The sequence below is a fragment of the Uranotaenia lowii genome, chromosome 2 (assembly GCF_029784155.1).
Source record: "Uranotaenia lowii strain MFRU-FL chromosome 2, ASM2978415v1, whole genome shotgun sequence".
Taxonomy (NCBI): Eukaryota; Metazoa; Arthropoda; class Insecta; order Diptera; family Culicidae; genus Uranotaenia; species Uranotaenia lowii.
In genome coordinates, this window is record NC_073692.1 from 363,334,254 (window position 1) to 363,355,700 (window position 21,447).

At 33.5% G+C, this 21,447-nt stretch overlaps 1 protein-coding gene across 1 annotated transcript in view; it reads right to left on the minus strand.

Moving 5' to 3' along the window:
• LOC129740905 (ecdysone receptor-like) overlaps positions 1 to 21,447 on the minus strand; it is a 618,558-nt gene that overhangs the window by 443,649 nt on the left and 153,462 nt on the right. The window contains exon 3 of the mRNA XM_055732554.1: positions 756 to 1,761. Within this exon, the coding sequence (XP_055588529.1) occupies positions 756 to 1,429 (674 nt within the window). The 5' untranslated portion in view covers positions 1,430 to 1,761. The remainder of the gene's footprint in view (positions 1 to 755; positions 1,762 to 21,447) is intronic.

Consider the following 21,447-nt stretch of genomic DNA (forward strand, 5'->3'; position numbering starts at 1 on the left):
TCTGATCCGAAAAATCAAGGAATAACTCTTCTAGGATTCAATAAAACCATCGACGATTCAAACATTGAGTAAATTTTTTCAAAAAGTAGGTTGAGTTCATTCACGAGTTAGATGATTTTGTTGAAAGATTCAGTTTTCAATTCAAAGAAATCAATCTGAACCGTATAAAAAGTGTTCTAAATTTTAGATTATAATGAATTTAAAAATGTTACCCTCTATCTACATGTTTCAATCAATTCGAATAATATAAGTTTGAATACGCCTATGTCAGACCGTATTGATCCTGTTTTGAAAAAAAAATTCTCTATGTCAGCAGTAAAACATGCGATTGACAGACAATCGCATGGGCACGTTTCCAAAAAAGTTTCCTACCAAGCTATATTTATAACCATTCCCGTACATACACAGAAAACAAAAAAAAGGGTTTATTCGGACCATGACCTTTTCCCAAGCCGAGCCGGGTTGTGGTAGGTTCAGACTGATGATGGCCGGCAAGCCGGCTGATTGACGGCAAAACGGATTTTACTGCTTCGGGCTGCCTGTGCCTGGTTCTGGGAAAATGTGTGTAAACATTTTCCGGCTGCCCATCTATACTACATTATATGCGTAGTCGTTCCGAGTGGAAAAATTCCATTTTATTTTTTTCCTCTAACAGAATGAGTCGAACCGGCAAAAGGAGTAACTAAATAATTCTTCCGGGGTTCATTGATACTTCAAATTGGATTACGTGGGCTGACTGCCAGGAGGACACTTACCTTTCAAGGCGTCGCTTCCCCCCGTAGATGACGTGGCCATTGGTGGTGGTCGTAATGGTTCCGGAACCAGCCGCCGGAATGGCCGTCACCGTTAAGCCTCCGGCAGTGGTCGCACTGGGTAGTATTCCGGTACTTCCACCACCTCCGCCTCCGGAATCTCCACCGGCAACAGCGGCCGGAGCCGGAAGCGGTTCGACCTTAACGGCCTTCAGCATTATCTCATCACCGATCTTGACGATGCTGATATTGTTGTTGTTTGCGGCCGCCTTCAGGATCCGATTAGTGGTCGCAATGTTGGCCGAGGATGCCGCAGCCGGTATAATGGCACTACTTGCCGGAACAATCGTCGGACCAATTCCGGATGCTCCAGAACCACTTCCGCCTGCTGCAACTGCCGCCAGTCCGGTGATTGTTGTCGCATTGAGTCCAGCCAACGACGTTAGACCAATGATCGTGGTCGTCGTTGAGGCCGTAATCGTTTGAATGCCACTTTGCTGAGATCCCGGATTGTGCTGAACCAGCGTTAGTTGAGGAATTTGACTGATGAGATTTCCACTTCCGGTTGAGGATTGCTGACCTGCACTACTACCACTTCCACTCGACGACGACGACGACTGCTGTACGCTGCTACTGCTCCCAGTTGGATTTGTGCTTACAATGTTTACCCGGTACATGACCTTTCTTCTAAGACGAGAGGAGAGATTCTAAGAGGTTGAGACTCTTGCGATTCGATTCGATTCGGAAAATCAAATCAAAGTGGGATTCATTCCCGGTCCATCCGTGGACAGAGGTTCCGATCCAGCAGGAGTACAGCATCCGGACGCTTCTTTCGAAATTTGCAATGATCTTTGTGGCGATACTGGGACATGATGGTTGTTATGATGCTCTCTTAAGGGTGTCAGTTTTTAGTTTAATTCAATTTTTCAATAAATGACTAGTGAAGACACATTGCTTAGTTAAGATTGTCGGCGGTAGTCGGCTGTACAGTAGTTATTGCGGGTGTAATCTGAAATTGGACGAAGAAAAATAAAAGTTATAACACAGTTTTTATATAAAAATCGGTCAAATGTTGATGGTCATTCAAACTTATCAGAAGATTTTTGTTGAACATGAATAATTCAACGCAGGTTTCAGTGGTGGAATAGAGTCATCTTTATTCATGTTTCGTCTATGAGGTCATTAGATTACAACTATATTAATTAGCGATAGCTAATTGTCGCTTCCACATCTTATATTCCCTAACCGGGAATGTACTCATTTCTCAATGAGTACTTTAATATTCTTACCCAGAATATCTGGCAACACCGTTGTGTTACCACAAACCCAATTTGAGTTGTTTGGCTTCACAGTGTGATGATGTAAACATTTGTACCGTGTTTACCATCATCAGCTGTCATCATCAATCATCACCGCTATTGTTTCAATTGCGAACTGACTCAAAGCATGCGGAACCAAAACAAACTATTTTGGTTCTGCTCGTGGCGGCAGAAGTTGCTGCTTGCTGCTACCAAGGAAACCGTAAGTTTCAACAATTTTACCAAATTTTGTTTTAAATATCCGGGCAACCTTGGATAGAACCGGGCAATCTGGCAACCATAGTTTAGCTTGATTGACTACTGACATCCGCCTTAAGTCATCGAATCCGAATTGCTGCCTCAAACTTTTACTGAAACTGATTTGATACGTTTGAGTTCGACTTTATTCCGTCATCATTAATACTTAAACATTTCGGATTCCATAACCGCAGACGTGGCTAAGTAGAATGAATTTTCCACCGCCAATGCTTGCTACTCCGTGATTGACCGAGGCCATTAATTTTGTCCAGAGATCAAAAGATTGGTGTTTGGGATGGAGAGCACATTCACAAAACTGAGGCTTTCTCTCATCAACATCAATAATGGCACCGGCCACGTCCTAGTAGTCAATAAATAGAGTGGAAATATTTGGCGAGGATGTGGGAAGGATATGATCAGGAGACAAGTATAAGGTCTTATTTTTGATACCCATTTACCTTTGCTTCTACTGTTTATTATCAGAAACCTGTTTTTTGAATAATTGTCATATTTCCCTATGATTGCAAAAATTTCAAATGTATCTTTGACCTGTTTTCTTATAAAAAAAACTGAATACTTTTTTATTTTTATTTTGGCTGAAATTTAGCAAGAACAACATTCGTTTTTGTACATAATTTAATGATTTCTTCGTTGTGATAATTTTTGAGAAAATCACAATACTTTGCGATAAAACAAATCGAACCTTACACAAGTACTGGTCGTTAAATGGAGACCGTATTTATGTCTGCATGTTTTTTTTAAAAAGGAATAATTGAACAAAAAAATGTTAATTTAATTTAGTTTGACATTATAAACTTTTTCTTTGAAACTTTTTGATTGATGAGTATTGAAATAATAAGTCTTGTTGATTTTTTTTTTTAATAATTTTAAATAATATTGGAAATAATGACAATTTCGAAATATATATTTGCATCATAACGTGTTAATTCGAAATTCGAAAATTTTTTAATCGAACTCCACTAATTAATAATCTTTTTTAACTGTTGAGTAAAGCGAATGATTATTAAAATATGAAATATTCTGCTCAGATACCAGGCCTGAGTCTTCAAAAATAAAAGCTAATATATTTGGAGCTTTTCTGAGCGATCACATGTACCCTGAATCCTAGCAAACAATTTTGCTTCGGAGTCTGAGAGGAAGGATTCGATTAGGAAAAACTTTTGACCAGTGTGATTTGTGATTTAGTTTTCCAAACCTATTCTCGAAATTGTTAAATACCTAAATTAAAAATACCTAAACTGGAAAAATTGCTGAACATTTCTTCATTTTTCTTGATACTTTTCAACACATCTTTTTATCAGAAAATTGATCGCAATATTTTTATTGTAAATATGCTTTAAATTAACTTTTTTTTTCTATTCTTATTTCTTGCTTCGAGACTCTCTCAAAAAAAATTAAAGTTTGAGAAAAATTTAGTTTGGATAATACAACAAGATTTTTAAAACGTAAGTCAATGATCATAAAAATTTCAGTTCAGTTTATCCTTGATCGGTTTACTATTTTCTCTAGATATATGTGGTTTGCTAATTTTAAAGGAAAGCAAAACAAAACACTATGAATTTGGAAATAATCTTTACAGTAAAAAAAGACTAGCGAAAGAGTATCTTAAAAAAAAGGTTTTAAATGTTTTACTCAATAAAACAACAATTGAAATTAATGAACTTTATACTGATAACTTCTTGCTTTTAGTGTTGATTAAATTCGAATAAAATGTTAAATTATTGAATAAATTGATACATTTCTATTGATTTACATTAAATTCCAATTGCGCGCAGAATGCTAGTCAACTCATTTTTATAAGCAATTAAAAATTACAGAAGAAAAGCTTAAGAAAAGCTTCTTGAGAGTTTTCTGTGATTATGATAACGAAATACCTGAATTTCCATACTTCGACAAACATTAAAATTCTTATTAAACTATTTAAGGTTCACCACTGTTTTCAAACTTTTAATGCAGAATGTTACTTGTAAACTATCCAATAACGGTAATTGAGATACGATTCCAACAATAGCGGATGTTTACAGCGTTTTTTTTTTGATTTTCTATTTTTAACTACAATGTCGAGTTGATGTACACCCCCCTCCCCTCCTCCAGGGTTCAGGGCCCAAAAATGCTAAGCGAAATATTCTTCTCTTAACTAAAATTTTCAAATTCTCAATAAAAATTTTATAAACGATCAGTCCTAAGCCAGATGTCCAAGATTTTGCCAGATTTTCTCACTTTATTTGCTAAATCAAACAAATATTTTAATTGAGTCAACAAAATAATGTATTCTGCGTCCCAATTTGTAGATCAAATCAAAAAAAAATAAACATGAACGATTTTTGGAAGCTTTAAATATGATTTCAAGTTGACTGGCGTGTTTCGATTAAACAAAAAAAACATATTTCAGGTGTTTTTCTGTGTGAGTTTTATGAATAATTTTGATATTGGCGGATATTAAGGAAAATAGCCCGGATTTGCACGGCCTGGATACTGACGGAAAAAATATCCGGAAAGCTTAGGTTAGAATCATTCCGGATTTTGTGGATTCAAATTTGGTTATCAACCTTAAAGTTCAATTCCGGGTTCTGTACCTAATTTTTTGTTCTTGAATTTCAGTTTGGAACTCAGAATTGGAACTGGGAATAAATGTTGATTCGAATTTTGGTTTTTCATTTCAAAGTTATACAGAATACATTTTCCATATTAGAAACTCCAAAAACACCATTTCGGAGTATGATAAGAAAATATTAAAATTCAAACCATTTTTAAAATATGGATTTGAAACTTTTTCTTCCTATGCAGAATCGGAAATTTCATAATCCATGAACATTAGACAGGAACAAAATAATTGAAATCCTTCTTCAACCACTTGGAGTAGTATCCGTCACAAAGGGGAAGGGGGTTTAACACGTATAAAAAAAATAATTCACATTTTCAATAAATTGAACAAAAGCTGGAAAGCAACAAACTTGTATAAAATCTACATTGCACAGAATCGAAAAAACTAGTTATTTTAGATCTAAAATTAAAAAAATCTCAAATATAAAAAAAAATACCATTCCCATCGTCTACTGTTTAACTTTCGCTCTTTCAACTGTTTGAATTCTCAAATTATTTTTCGAATTGTGAAATTATTTATCGGCTATATCGGTGAAATTTATATTCTTTGAGAAAGAATATTCAAGAATTGAAAGATTATAGACGGATAGAAGATTAGAATAAGATGAAAGATGTTGAAAATTGAGCGGAAGGGTAATTTTAATTTGAAAACTTTTCATCACATTTCATCGATTTGTTCCTCACGGGCCTACTACCTTGCAGTGGTTGAGACAGATAGAATTGTAGCAACCACCACCACACAATATTATTGTGTGGTGGTTGCTACAATTCTATCTGTCTCAACCACTGCAAGGTAGTAGGCCCGTGAGGAACAAATCGATGAAATGTGATGAAAAGTTTTCAAATTAAAATTACCCTTCCGCTCAATTTTCAACATCTTTCATCTTATTCTAATCTTCTATCCGTCTATAATCTTTCAATTCTTGAATATTCTTTCTCAAAGAATATAAATTTCACCGATATAGCCGATAAATAATTTCACAAAAATAAAATTTACGGTGATTAACTCTTCATTTAAAAAATCAATATTTTTCGAATTTTTCAACAAAATGCTTCAAACTTAATTTATACCCCCCCATCGGGATTTTCGGAAATATAGAAGACGGAGATGATAAAAGAAGAATTCAATATTTGCTCCGGCCTTAATAGGAATTATTATCTGGAAATAAATTTCAAAAACCGGAATTCAGATAGTGAATGTGAGAATTGTATTAAAAATTCCAATTGCAGGAGATCGCAGTTTCATAATTGTGATTCTGGGTTCAAAATAGATATAGATATTTTTTTCAATCGGAGTCAGTTTTCAATCACAAATATAAAATAAAATTTGGAATAGTTTTGAAGATTTTTTTCTTTGAAATATCAATTTAAAAAAAAACAACAGTATAAAAATTATTGAATCTATTTTAAATGATATATTTTTGTTGGCCATGACAAGTTTCTTAGTCTTAGAAGTAAAAATTCAGTTGGAATTATATATTTTTATTTTTGTTTAACATTTTATTAGCAGATTCTTCAAAAACAAAGTTTTTACCTAAGATCTTTAATTTGAATCGGGTTTACAAGAGTAGAAAATAAAACTGATTTGAACTGCAAACCTAATCTGCTAGTTTCATTTCTTAATATTTGAAAAATTTTCACCAATGCTTAAAATGATTATGCTTGTGGTTAAAAGGATTAAGTTTCTAACTAGATAATTTATGCAAAATCAAAAAGTTTTTCTTTCTAATGAAACCATCAAAATCCCTGTATTTTTTTTAAACTTCATACAAAATTGGCGACTTCTAGTGCTTTTGTTCGAGAGCTAGGATTTTAATGAATTATCTAACATTTGATGTAAAATAACTTAAACCAGAATAATTATACAAAATCCATTTTTTTTACAATTCTATTTTACTACTCTTGTAAGACACTTCAGTGTTCCATTTGTTTCAGATGAAATTTTTGTGCAAATGGAATAAATACCTACCTAAAATTGAATACTTATTCAGTTGAAAACTTATTATATTTAAAATCATTTAGAGCATGTCTACTGGTGTCATTAAAACAGTGGGAAAAAGTGAAGGAAAAGTTGACACTTTTAGCACATTTTGAAAACTTTACCATGCAAAAACATTTTCAAGATTTTTTACAACACGTGTTCTATTTTCGCATACTGTGATGCAAAAATAGCAATATTTCTATTAGATACGGCTGAAATAGAAACAGTGCTGTAAAAAAATACAACGCCCAAAGATCTTGAAAACATTTTTACATGGTAAAATTTTCAAAATGTGCTACAAGTGTCAAAATTTCTACCACTTTTTCCCAACACTAGTAAGCTTGCTCTTAAGAAGTGGTAAATACGTGATTATTTCAATGAAAAAAAAACTTAATACATAATACTTAACTTTTGATTTAGCTGCAAAATTCAGATCTGCATCTCCGAGATGCATTACAGATTCCACTTCTATGGTAAAGACGAGTCACATCGTTGTCTGAATCAGATCAGTCTACAATTTTCGAACCCAAAAGGATCGAAATAACCATTGATCAATATTCTTCAATACTTTTGAAACAAAACAGGTAATTCTCGAAAATTTTGAGGAGCTTCAAATTTTTGCGTCAGTAGTTGGCGATGATTACTTTGATCCGTTTTTCGGTAAATCAACTATGTCCCAAAAAGTCGATGTTTGGAAAAAAAAATTGTTACGGATGACTGCGATTTTTTTCTTGCGCTGGATTTTGCCACAAAAAATTCGTCCCACTCTCGCTTCGTACTTTTTCTCTCACCGTCATCTAAGTACGTCTCTTAAAAACCAAACCAAAATACAAATTTTACAATCAAAGCAATTAAGTCAGTCATGTGGAATTGAAAGAAAGCAATGAGAAAAAACAAGAAATTTCAGAATAATTTGTTTTATTGATTCTCTGTTTTAATGATTATTTATTTTCCAGTTAAAATGAAAGTTATTACAGACGACATCGTCTATGAAAGAACCGATTTGCAGAACCAATCAAAATCAAGTACTGGTAAGCCATTAACTTAAATTTTTGTGTTAAAATTAAATAGAATTAATTTTTAAATTTTAAATCTCCCTAGCCTGTTATGCTATTAGAGCAAGGTGCTACGGCTCTTATGTTCTGTCTGATGTTCTGGCTCAGATCAAAAAAAAGTTGCGATTATAGTCGTTTTACCATCTTTATGGCATTCGCGACTTTATCAACGTTGCAGTTGGCGGATCGTTATTGAAAAACTTATCCGGTACAACTGTGTTCGATGGTTACTCTTGGGCTCGAACTCGCGGACATCGGCTCAGGAGACAACAGACTTGCCAACTGAGCTATATCACAAGCCCTCTGGCTCAGATCGTGTCAAGTGAAATTAGAAACTTCTACGAAATTGTAGGGTGGTTGTCAGAATGAGTCCTTCACACTGAACAAACAATATTTAGTGAGCTTTGGGCGTGACTTAAACCTTCATAATTTGTTTCTTTTTATGTTGGTTTGGAAATAAATTTTTAATAAATATTTATCCAAAAGAAATCTTCTAATATGTTTCTAAATTTTTTTTTCTCCGAAATATCTATTGTAACAGTTACAAGATTAGTCAGGAAAAAGGCATGATTTCGTTTACCTGTTAAGTGGCTTTGTCATTTACGTACTCGATTTAAGCTTTCACTGTTGAGATTTGGTAATTCTAAAGGGCAAAAACGAAATTATAGCTACACATTCAACAGGGTAACTTTTTTGCCATTGGGTAAAAATCAACCAAATTTTGCACACTTTCTCATTGATGTGTATTGTTTACATGCTGTCAAACTCGAGGTCGTGTTATTCGATTCAACGAAAATGGAGGTGAACCAAGGCAAGTCGAGTAAACAAATCTTTTCCAAACATCTGGAATTTTCTAAGCTGTCGCACCGGCAGTTGGGAAAAATATTGAACATTCAACCGTCTCCAGGGTGTTGAAGCGGTTCCAGGAGCGGTTGACGATGGACCAAGGCGAAGGAGCTGGAAGGAAAACCGGGACTGGAGAACAAAAATACGGAGGGAAAGGTGTAGCGGATTATTAAAGCAAATCCCATTGTCTCAAGCCGTGATTTGGCTAAAAAGATCGGCATGTCGCAGAGCTCCGTCCAGAATGCAAAGAAGAGAGTTGGACTACACACATATAAGGTAGAAAGCTTCCCAAATCGCGATAAGCGGCAACAATCGACGGCTAAAACTCGGGCATGGAAGCTCTACGAGACGATGCTGACAAAATATGGCTGCTGTGTGATGGACGACGAAACGTATATAAAAGCCGATTTGAAGCAAATTCCGGGGTTGGAGTTTTTCACCGGCAAGAGCAAGTTCGATGTGGAAGACAAATTTAAGAAGAAGAAAATGTCGAAGTTCACCTCCAAATATCTCGTTAGGCAGGTCATCTGCTCTCGCGGACTGAGGAGTGTGCCTTTTGTGACAAAGAGCACAGTAAATGGCGAGATCTTCAAATCTGAGTGCCTCGAAAAGCGTCTTTTTCCGTTCTTGCAGCAGCACGACAAAGCTCCGCTTTTTTGGCCAGATTTGGCATCATGCCACTATTCTAAAATTTTCCTGGAGTGGTATGAGGCCAATTCTGTCCATTTTGTTCCAAACGACATGAACCTGTCAAACCGTCCAGAACTGTGCCCGGAGGAACAGTACTGGGCAACAATACAGCGGAAACTTCGGAAGAGCAAGAAGATATTCAGAGACGAGAGAGACATGTTAAGAAAATGAAAAAAAAACTGAGAAACTGATACCGGATGACACTGTAAAGACTTTGATGGAGGACATCAAGCGAAAATGCGTTCAATTTTTCACTCAAGGCTCCATCGACTAATTTTTCTTTTGATTATGAAGTAAATGTATGTATAAAACACTCTGAAATTTTTTGTTTGATTCTAAACATTATAAGGAAATTGGCATGACATTTCCGTGTCGCAATAATTTCGTGTTCGCCCTCTATTCAATTCACATTTACCTTATCAAGTCTCATGAACGTTATAAGAGACCTGAGTTGATTAGTAAATCAAAATCGTTTATCTTGTCGTTTATGTGTGGACGTAGTTTAACCTCGCGATTGAAGTTTCGTAAAGCATACATATTTAGTCAAATTGCAAAGTTTTCGGCTGATAGTTATGTGTAAACAAATAATTCAAGAACGTACAACACAAGGTAAGAACAAGATTTATGTAAATTATTGACAGATGAAATAAATTGCATGCGAATTTAGATGTTCAAGAAAATCGCAATAACACCAGATCTTATGCATTTCTAAGTCATTTGGCAAAATATTTACAATTTTGATTTTCCGATTTCTTTCGGTCCCTCTTTGGTTATTTTTGAGGGTCAAAAAAACCGAAACTTAGAGCGCTTTGAGCACCGATAAAGTCCGATTGAGCTGAAATTTTGCACAGGTCAGTTTTTTGAGCCAATCTACTAAATGTAAATATATGGTCGGTTTGTCGAATTCGACATGACCCATTCGGCTGCCACCCTAGTCCACATCTAGTAAAAAACGGGTATTGATAAGACAGACTTTCATGGAATTGACATTTAAGATTTAGATTGGAGGATCTGTTTTTTTATAATCTTTTTCGGCATTGAGGCCGATGCATTAAGCTTTAAAAAAAATGGAAAAACTAATGTATTCCAATTTTCTACATTTTAATTTAAACTCTTTCTTGTTGTCGAGTTCTTCTTATCTATTGAGAAGTTTTTTCATTGTCAGTTTGTCATGACAATTTTCAATCTTCTAGACAAATTTCATTTTCTGGAAACGCTTTTCGAAATGAATTTCTAATATTTGCACCTGGCACAGCTGAAGCTTCCAGCGCCAGAGCGCAGCGGAAAATTCGAGACATGTATTTTCGTGTTATTTTTTTTAGTCTATCTTCAGTTTTTTGCTTTTTTGCTTCTCTGGAAAAACACCATGAAAGGATATACAAGCTAGGTACGATTATTTTCCCCTGAACAGAGTGCTCGCATGCTTTTTTCATGTGCAACCATTCAAACACCCATCCACCCACACATCCTTTTGGTCGTTCGGGGCTTTGTCGGAGCTACGAAAAGTTGAGTTGGGGTAGGTTTTTTTATGCTTTCTTTATGGTACATATTTCCCTCGGTCGAGGTTTTGTATTATTGTCCTCGTCGTCGTCGTCTCTGGTCTTGTCTGTGAGCGTCGTCGTGTTGATTTTTGGAAAAGTGGGTGGAAAAGTGGCGGACAAGGAGGTTCCTCTTATGTGTTCAAAGTACTGCATTGACCTAGATATTTTTATGTGTATACAGACACAATCGTACGAGGAAAATTTTTCGACGTCGTCATCGCACGCCGTCAAGGAGAAGTCTTCATGGAATGGCTTTTACTACCATCCTTATGGTTCTCGAAAAGCGAGTGGGGCGAAAGACGCTAGAGAGTGAAACGGCGAAAGGACGACGTGGAGTTTGTTGGTTTAAGACGTACGCCTAATATCTGACTTTAAAATTCCAAATTTGTTTAAACATTTTTATATCAGGTGTCCAATTTTTTTCTTCTTCATTCTACGTTTATCTTCTTTCTGGTAGACTTTGAATAACCGACTCGGTATCAAAACGAGTTCAGAGTTCAGATCTCCTAGTTTCGATAGTTTTTCAATCTGATTTAAAAGCAAATTTGAATATCATTTTTTTGTAAAAAAGATATTGAAAACAGAGGCATCAGACCCCTACATTACCCTGGGCTAAGCTCAGCAATATCTCTGTTTGCTGGAGTATTTCCCTCGGTTGGTTTCAAATAAAAATGAAGCTACTGGCTGTGGGAAATAAATATTTTATGTGCTATTAAGGATCACCATTCAGGAGTTGTTGCTTCAGCTGGAATTTGTTTTCGCGGGGCGGGAATTTTTGTCTGTTTTTTACCGATTGGATTGCATACTTCAGCATGATTCTTAGGGCTTTAGATTTACGTAGAATTGAACTCATCTTATCAATTTTAAATTTTTCTAGAGGTTATAATCCAATATTTTCCCTTATTAAAAATAAATTCTGTATCCATCCTCACGATAAAAATGGCTCAACCACACTCGATTGTTGCATCATCAACGTAGCTATTTATCATAGCCGATGACGCCATATTTTCGTCCTAGTCTCGCGTTGTTGTTGTTGCAGTTGAACAATATCTCCTGAAAATGGAAACGACAGACAGACAGGAATCCGGAGAAAGTGTCCTCCCCACAATATGTCCTCTAACTCTAGTAGAGGGTGGGTGGTTGACTGTCAGATTTATGTACATCCGACTAATGGCCTTTCTCAACTTGGGTTGCGTTGAGTTAAGCTGCTGTTGTTGTTTTTGTTGTTGTTGGGTGAAGGTTTTGTCAAAATGGAACGACAAGAATAAAGCGACAATTTTAAACCGATAGCGAAACCCGATGGCGAGCGTTTGTGTGTGGGAGGATCGATTTTGATTTTGATGCCATAATAGATCCCTTCTAGCTGTAGACGCTGGCGATGATAAATAGCACTTGTAGCCTAGAAACATACATGTGTGTATGGTATTTCGGTATCTTTGGATGAAGTTGGATGGAAATTTTCCAGCATGACAAGCTTGGAAAATCTACAAATGGAACAGGTGTACTTGATTTAGTTGGGAGACAGAACACAGATTCTTCGAATGACTAACTTAGTTTTGAATTTTTTTTTTTTTCATCGTGAAAAATATTTCAGTTTGAATGTTCAAACAAGTTTTTAATTCTACTGAACAAGCTTACAATATTTTGAAGGGATGTGGAAAACTCAAAAGCTTATCTCAAAATAAGGATAGACAGTTTTTGGTCAAAGTTGTAAAAAAATGTAAGGTGCTCTTATTCATGTGCAGTAGACTAAGTCGATCTAGGTTCACTTTGAATTTCTCAAATTGTGGGGTCCAAAAAGCTTCGTCTTGGTTCAAAAGCCATCCATCATTTTTTGCAGAATTTTTAAGCAACGTTTTAATGAATCGATCTTTTTTTGTTCTTATATTAGTCAACTTCAACTGTTGGGTTTGTATGGGAAAACTCGGAATTTTGTTAGGAAAAATTAACATAATTTTTCATCCTTCTTATTGCTGGAAAAGTAGTCATTCAATATCTCGCCAGACATCAGCAGTGGTGTCAACTGAATTGATTGTTTTTCAATGCCAAAAAACATAACCCTATTCAACAACTAATACTTTAAAAAAAACCCGATTTAATACACTTGACAGCGGATTGAAGCCTTCCTTACAGTCTGCTAATTTATTATATGTGGACACATCTATATATATAAAAAGCAATTATCTGTATGTTTGTTTGTTTGTTTGTTTGTTTGTTTGTCCTCTATAGACTCAGCCGTCTTAAGAGCTAGAGATCTGAAATTTGGCATGGATGCTCATTAGGACCAGGAATGATGAAAAATGTTATAGATTTTTGGATGACCCCTTCCGAAGGGGGTCGTCCATACAAGACAAATATTGTTTTCGCGTTATTGACGTTATTTTCCGTCGGATTGTTATGAAATTTTGCACATGAGTGTTTTGAGAGACGAGCAATCGATTACAGTTATCAAATTTAGGGTGAGGGGTCAGCCAAAGGGGTCGTCCATATCCACTGATTAATGTTTTTGCGATATTGGCTTTATTTTACATTGGATTGTGATGAAAATTTCCACGTGAGTGTTTTAAGAGACGAGCGATCGATTACAGTTATCAAATTTAGGGTCAGGGGTCGGCCAAAGGGGTCGTCCATATTCACTGAATAATGTTTTTGCGATATTGGCGTTATTATACATCGGATTGTGATGAAAATTTGCACATGAGTGTTTTGAGAGACGAGCAATCGATTACAGTTATCAAATTTAGGGTCAGGGGTCGGCCAAAGGGGTCGTCCATATCCACTGATTTATGTTTTTGCGATATTGGCTTTATTTTACATTGGATTGTGATGAAAATTTGCACATGAGTGTTTTGAGAGACGAGCAATCGATTACAGTTATCAAATTTAGGGTCAGGGATCGGCCAAAGGGGTCGTCCATATCCACTGATCAATGTTTTTGCGATATTGGCTTTATTTTACATTGGATTGTGATGAAAATTTCCACGTGAGTGTTTTGAGAGACGAGCGATCGATTACAGTTATCAAATTTAGGGTCAGGGGTCGGCCAAAGGGGTCGTCCATATTCACTGATTAATGTTTTTGCGATATTGGCGTTGTTATACACCGGATTGTGATGAAAATTTGCACATGAGTGTTTTGAGAGACGAGCAATCGATTACAGTTATCAAATTTAGGGTCAGGGGTCGGCCAAAGGGGTCGTCCATATTAACTGATTAATGTTTTTGCGATATTGGCGTTATTATAGATCGTATTGTGATGAAAATTAGCACATGAGTGTTTTGAGGGACGAGCAATCGATTTCAAGTTTCGAATTGCGGATCAGAAGTCGGTTGAAGGAGTCGTCCATACCCAACTTTAATGTTTTTGCGATTTTGACGTTATTCTACATTGGATTGAGATGAAAATTTCCGCATAGGAGTTTTGAGGGACGCTCTTTTGCTTTCAGGTTTCAAATCTTGCCTCAGGGGTCGGCGAAAGGGGTTATTATCTGTTCACTGTTTTTACGATATTCTCTTGATTGAGCATGGAATAGAATAGAATAGAATAGAATAGAATTGTAATGAAAATTGACACATGGTAGTTTAACAGAAAAGATAATTGATTTCAGGTGTCAAGTTTTGAATCGTGGTCAAAAAAAAGGCCGTCCATGTTAGTTGCTCACTGTTTTCGCGATATTGTCGTGATCATGCATCGGATTGAGATGAAAATGTTCAGATGAGGGTTATAAACTATGAGCAATTGACTCCAGGTAGCATGTTCCGTGTCAAGGGTCGGCGAAAGGGGCGTCTATATTCACTGTTCACTGTTTGCAAGTTCCTGACGTTATTTTACATATAATTTGAAAAAAAAATGGCACAAGGTAGTTTTGAGGAACGTAAAATTGGTTTCAATTATCGAATTTCGGGCCATGGGACAGAAAATGAGGGTTTCATTGAAAGTTCAGTGTTTTGTGCAATAATTTTGTTGGAGGCAGTTAATTGATACCAATTTAAGTTTGAAGGTCAAGCAAAAGAGTCGTGCACATAAACAAATAGTACATGTTTCTGCCATAATGTCTAGATTTTGCAATCGATCGAGAAGAAAACGCTCTCACATAAATTTTTGATAAAAAGCCAATCAACCGTTTAATTTGAATTTCAAGTAATAGTAATAGTAGCGACTTTAAACACTGTTTAATTTTTTCCCCAAAATTGTCGAAAGAATGTTTGGAATTCATTTTCTAAACTCATTTTGACGTACCAATGATTTAAAGCGAAACGAAGTTCGTACGGGATCAGCTAGTATTATATAATATTACTAGCTGATCCCGTACGAACTTCGTTTCGCTTTAAATCATTGGTACGTCAAAATGAGTTTAGAAAATGAATTCCAAACATTCTTTCGACAATTTTGGGGAAAAAATTAAACAGTGTTTAAAGTCGCTACTATTACTATTACTTGAAATTCAAATTAAACGGTTGATTGGCTTTTTATCAAAAATTTATGTGAGAGCGTTTTCTTCTCGATCGATTGCAAAATCTAGACATTATGGCAGAAACATGTACTATTTGTTTATGTGCACGACTCTTTTGCTTGACCTTCAAACTTAAATTGGTATCAATTAACTGCCTCCAACAAAATTATTGCACAAAACACTGAACTTTCAATGAAACCCTCATTTTCTGTCCCATGGCCCGAAATTCGATAATTGAAACCAATTTTACGTTCCTCAAAACTACCTTGTGCCATTTTTTTTTTCAAATTATATGTAAAATAACGTCAGGAACTTGCAAACAGTGAACAGTGAATATAGACGCCCCTTTCGCCGACCCTTGACACGGAACATGCTACCTGGAGTCAATTGCTCATAGTTTATAACCCTCATCTGAACATTTTCATCTCAATCCGATGCATGATCACGACAATATCGCGAAAACAGTGAGCAACTAACATGGACGGCCTTTTTTTTGACCACGATTCAAAACTTGACACCTGAAATCAATTATCTTTTCTGTTAAACTACCATGTGTCAATTTTCATTACAATTCTATTCTATTCTATTCTATTCTATTCCATGCTCAATCAAGAGAATATCGTAAAAACAGTGAACAGATAATAACCCCTTTCGCCGACCCCTGAGGCAAGATTTGAAACCTGAAAGCAAAAGAGCGTCCCTCAAAACTCCTATGCGGAAATTTTCATCTCAATCCAATGTAGAATAACGTCAAAATCGCAAAAACATTAAAGTTGGGTATGGACGACTCCTTCAACCGACTTCTGATCCGCAATTCGAAACTTGAAATCGATTGCTCGTCCCTCAAAACACTCATGTGCTAATTTTCATCACAATACGATCTATAATAACGCCAATATCGCAAAAACATTAATCAGTTAATATGGACGACCCCTTTGGCCGACCCCTGACCCTAAATTTGATAACTGTAATCGATTGCTCGTCTCTCAAAACACTCATGTGCAAATTTTCATCACAATCCGGTGTATAACAACGCCAATATCGCAAAAACATTAATCAGTGAATATGGACGACCCCTTTGGCCGACCCCTGACCCTAAATTTGATAACTGTAATCGATCGCTCGTCTCTCAAAACACTCACGTGGAAATTTTCATCACAATCCAATGTAAAATAAAGCCAATATCGCAAAAACATTGATCAGTGGATATGGACGACCCCTTTGGCCGATCCCTGACCCTAAATTTGATAACTGTAATCGATTGCTCGTCTCTCAAAACACTCATGTGCAAATTTTCATCACAATCCAATGTAAAATAAAGCCAATATCGCAAAAACATAAATCAGTGGATATGGACGACCCCTTTGGCCGACCCCTGACCCTAAATTTGATAACTGTAATCGATTGCTCGTCTCTCAAAACACTCATGTGCAAATTTTCATCACAATCCGATGTATAATAACGCCAATATCGCAAAAACATTATTCAGTGAATATGGACGACCCCTTTGGCCGACCCCTGACCCTAAATTTGATAACTGTAATCGATCGCTCGTCTCTTAAAACACTCACGTGGAAATTTTCATCACAATCCAATGTAAAATAAAGCCAATATCGCAAAAACATTAATCAGTGGATATGGACGACCCCTTTGGCTGACCCCTCACCCTAAATTTGATAACTGTAATCGATTGCTCGTCTCTCAAAACACTCATGTGCAAAATTTCATAACAATCCGACGGAAAATAACGTCAATAACGCGAAAACAATATTTGTCTTGTATGGACGACCCCCTTCGGAAGGGGTCATCCAAAAATCTATAACATTTTTCATCATTCCTGGTCCTAATGAGCATCCATGCCAAATTTCAGATCTCTAGCTCTTAAGACGGCTGAGTCTATAGAGGACAAACAAACAAACAAACAAACAAACAAACATACAGATAATTGCTTTTTATATATATAGATAAACAAATGATAGTTTTATTGATTCTGAATCATCATACTATGATTAAAGAATGTCTAACGCAGTAAATCCAAATTTTTTTTAAATATAAAAATTCTAAATTGTATATGAGTTAAAAGTATTTGAAAATTATCGTTTCTATGAAACTTTTTGAAGTAAGTATAATCTCAATGAACTCTTCTTGCAGTTACATTATATGGTAACTTAACATTAAAAATAAGAATACAATTTCAAAAAAAGATGCCCAACCATGTGTTTCAAAAAATATAACGTTTGTCCGAATTGGCCTCTGACGTGAAGAGATCGAGTATATTGAACACATAATTAGGCAAAATTACAATTTTCGGAGTAAAATACGACTCGGTAAAGAAGAGCCCAATAACAGTTTTAATGAACAATTGATTTTTGAAATTTTGATAATTATAAAAATATTGAAAATTTTGTTAATAATTTCAATTTCGTCGTTTTAACATTTTTGTCTATTTAGTCAAGTTTTCATTAAACATACCCAAAATGACAAAAATGACAAAAATGACGAAAAAGAGAAAAATTACTTAAAAGACAAAAATGTCAAAAATGACAAAAATTAAAAAAATAAAAAAATGGCAAAAATGACACAAATGATAAACATAACAAAAATAATTAAAATGGCAAAAATGGTAAAAACGAAAAAAAATAACAAAAATGACAAAAATTACAAAAATGTAAAACGCTACAAAAATAACAAAAATGACAAAACCGACAAAAATGTAAAACATTACAAAAATTACAAAAAATGACAAAAATGTAAAACATTACCAAAAGGACAAAAATCACAAAAATGACAAAAAAAAAAAAAAAGTTAACAATGTCAAAAATGACAAAAATGATCAAAAATGACAAAAATGATAAAAAATGTTGAAAAAAAATGACGAAAATGACAAACATAACAAAAATGACAAAAGGGATCAAAATGACAAAAATGACAAAGATAACAAATATAAGAAAGGTTACAAAAATGGCACAAACGACAAAAATGACGAAAATAACAAAAAGACTGAATCGCCAAAAATTAAAAAAAGGACAAAAATGAAAAAAAAATTACAAAATTGGCAACCATGACACAAATGATAAAAATGTTAAAAATGACACAATTGGCAACAATGATTAAAAATGGCATAAATGACAAAAATGACAAAATTGGAAACAAAGACAAAAAACGACATATATGAAAAAATAACAAAAGGGGAAAAAATACCAAAAATAACAAAAGAAACAAAAAAGATAAAAGTAATGAAAAAGATGACTAATATAATAAAAATAACAAAAAGGACAAAAATAACAAAAGTGAAAAAAAAATGACAAAAATGACGAAATGAAAAAAATGATAAAAATAAAACTGACGATAATGACAAAATTGGAAACCATTAAAAAAATCACAAAAATGACAAAAATTTAGAAAAAGGACAAAAATGACAAAGATGACAAAAATGACCGAAATGACAAAAATGAAAATTATAACAAAAATGAAAAAAATTGCAAAATTTACAAAAATGACAAAAATAACTAAATTGACAAATTACATACATACTACATAATTGACAAAACTTACAAAAATGACAAATAGGACAAATATGACAAAAATGACAAAATGACTAAAATAAAAAAATGACAACAACGACAAGAATGACAAAAATTACCAAAATGACAGAAATGACACAAGTTACCAAAATGAAAAAATTACAAAAACGACCAAAATGACAAAATTGACCAAAATGACAAAAATGGTAAAAATGATAAAAATGAAAAAATATAAATGAAGAAAAAGACAAAAATGAAAAAAATTAACGAAATGACAAAAATGAAAAAAGTTCCAAAAAATGACAAACATAACAAAAATTACAAAAACGACCAAAATGACAAAAATGATAAAATTTACAAGAATGAAAAAATGACAAGAATAACAAAATTTACCAAAAATAACAAAATGAAGAAAATGAAAAAATGACAAATATGAAAAATTGAGCAATATGACAAAACCGACAAAAACACAAAAATGACAAAAATGTCAGAATTGACAAAAATGACAAAAATGAAAAAAAAGGGCAAAAATGACAAAAATTACAAAACTGACTCAAGTGACAAAAATAAGCAAAAATAAAAAAATTACAACAAAGACAAAAATAACGAAATGAAAATCAAGACAAAAATGACAAAATTAACAAAATGACAAAATTGACCAAAATGACAAAAATGACCAAAATGAAAAAAGGACAAAAATGTCAGAAATGATAAAAACAACAAAAATCACAAAAATGACAAATATGACAAGAACTACAAAAATAACAAAATTGACAAAATTGACAAAAATGAAAAAAATGAACAAAAGTAACAAAATCACAAAATTGACACAATTGACCAAAATGAACAAATGACAAAAACGACCAAAATGATGAAAATGACAAAAATGTTAAAACCAACAAAATGACAAAAGACAGAAATGACAAAAATGACAAAAAATACAAGAATGACAAAAATAACAAAAATGGCAAAAATTACAACAATGACAAAAATGATAAAAAATTACAAAAGTGACAAAAATGACAAAAATGACAAAAATGACAAAAATCACAAACATGCCAAAAATGACGAAAATGACAAAAATCGACAAAAATGACAAAAATGACAAAAATGACCAAAATGACAAAATTGACAAAAATGAGGAGAATGACGAAAATTACAAAAATTAAAAAAAACGACAAAAATGAACAAAATGACAAAAACGACCAAAATGACAAAAATAACAAAAATGACAAAAATAAAAAAAAATAACAAAACATGACAAAAAACCAAAATAATTAAAAGGACAAAATTGACCAAAATGAACAGAATGCCAAAAACGTCAAAAACAACAAAAGTGACAAAAATGACAAGAGAAATAAAATAAAAAAATGATAAAAATCACCAAATCGACAAAAATGGAAAAAAGACAAAAAAGAAAAGAAAATGACAAAAATGAAAAAAAATAACAAATTGACAAAAATAAAAAAAAAACTGACAAATATGAAAAACAACAAATATGTCTTTCTTGTAATTTTTTTTCAATCATTTTTGTCATTTTAGTCTTTATTGCCTTTTTCGTCATTTTTGTCATTTTTGTCATTTTTGTCATTTTGACATTCTTTTCATTTTTGTCATTCTTGTCATTTTTGTCAATTTTGTCATTAAAAATAACATAAATGACCGAAATAACTAATATGACAAGAATTTTAACAATTAGAAAATGGCAAAAATGACAAAAATATCAAAAATTACAAAAATGACAAGAATGACAAAATTTCTGAAAATGACAAAAATGACAAAAATCACAAAAACGAAAAAAAAAGAAAAATAACAAAAACGAACAAAATGACAAAAATGAAAAAAAATGACAAATTGACAAAAATGACAAAAATGACAAAAATGACAAAAATGACAAAAATGACAAAAACGACAAAAATGACAAAAATGACAAAAATGACAAAAATGACAAAAATGACAAAAATGACAAAAATGACAAAAATGACAAAAATGACAAAAATGACAAAAATGACAAAAATGACAAAAATGACAAAAATGACAAAAATGACAAAAATGACAAAAATGACAAAAATGACAAAAATGACAAAAATGACAAAAATGACAAAAATGACAAAAATGACAAAAATGACAAAAATGACAAAAATGACAAAAATGACAAAAATGACAAAAATGACAAAAATGACAAAAATGACAAAAATGACAAAAATGACAAAAATGACAAAAATGACAAAAATGACAAAAATGACAAAAATGACAAAAATGACAAAAATGACAAAAATGACAAAAATGACAAAAATGACAAAAATGACAAAAATGACAAAAATGACAAAAATGACAAAAATGACAAAAATGACAAAAATGACAAAAATGACAAAAATGACAAAAATGACAGAAATGACCAAAATGACCATAATGACAAAAAAT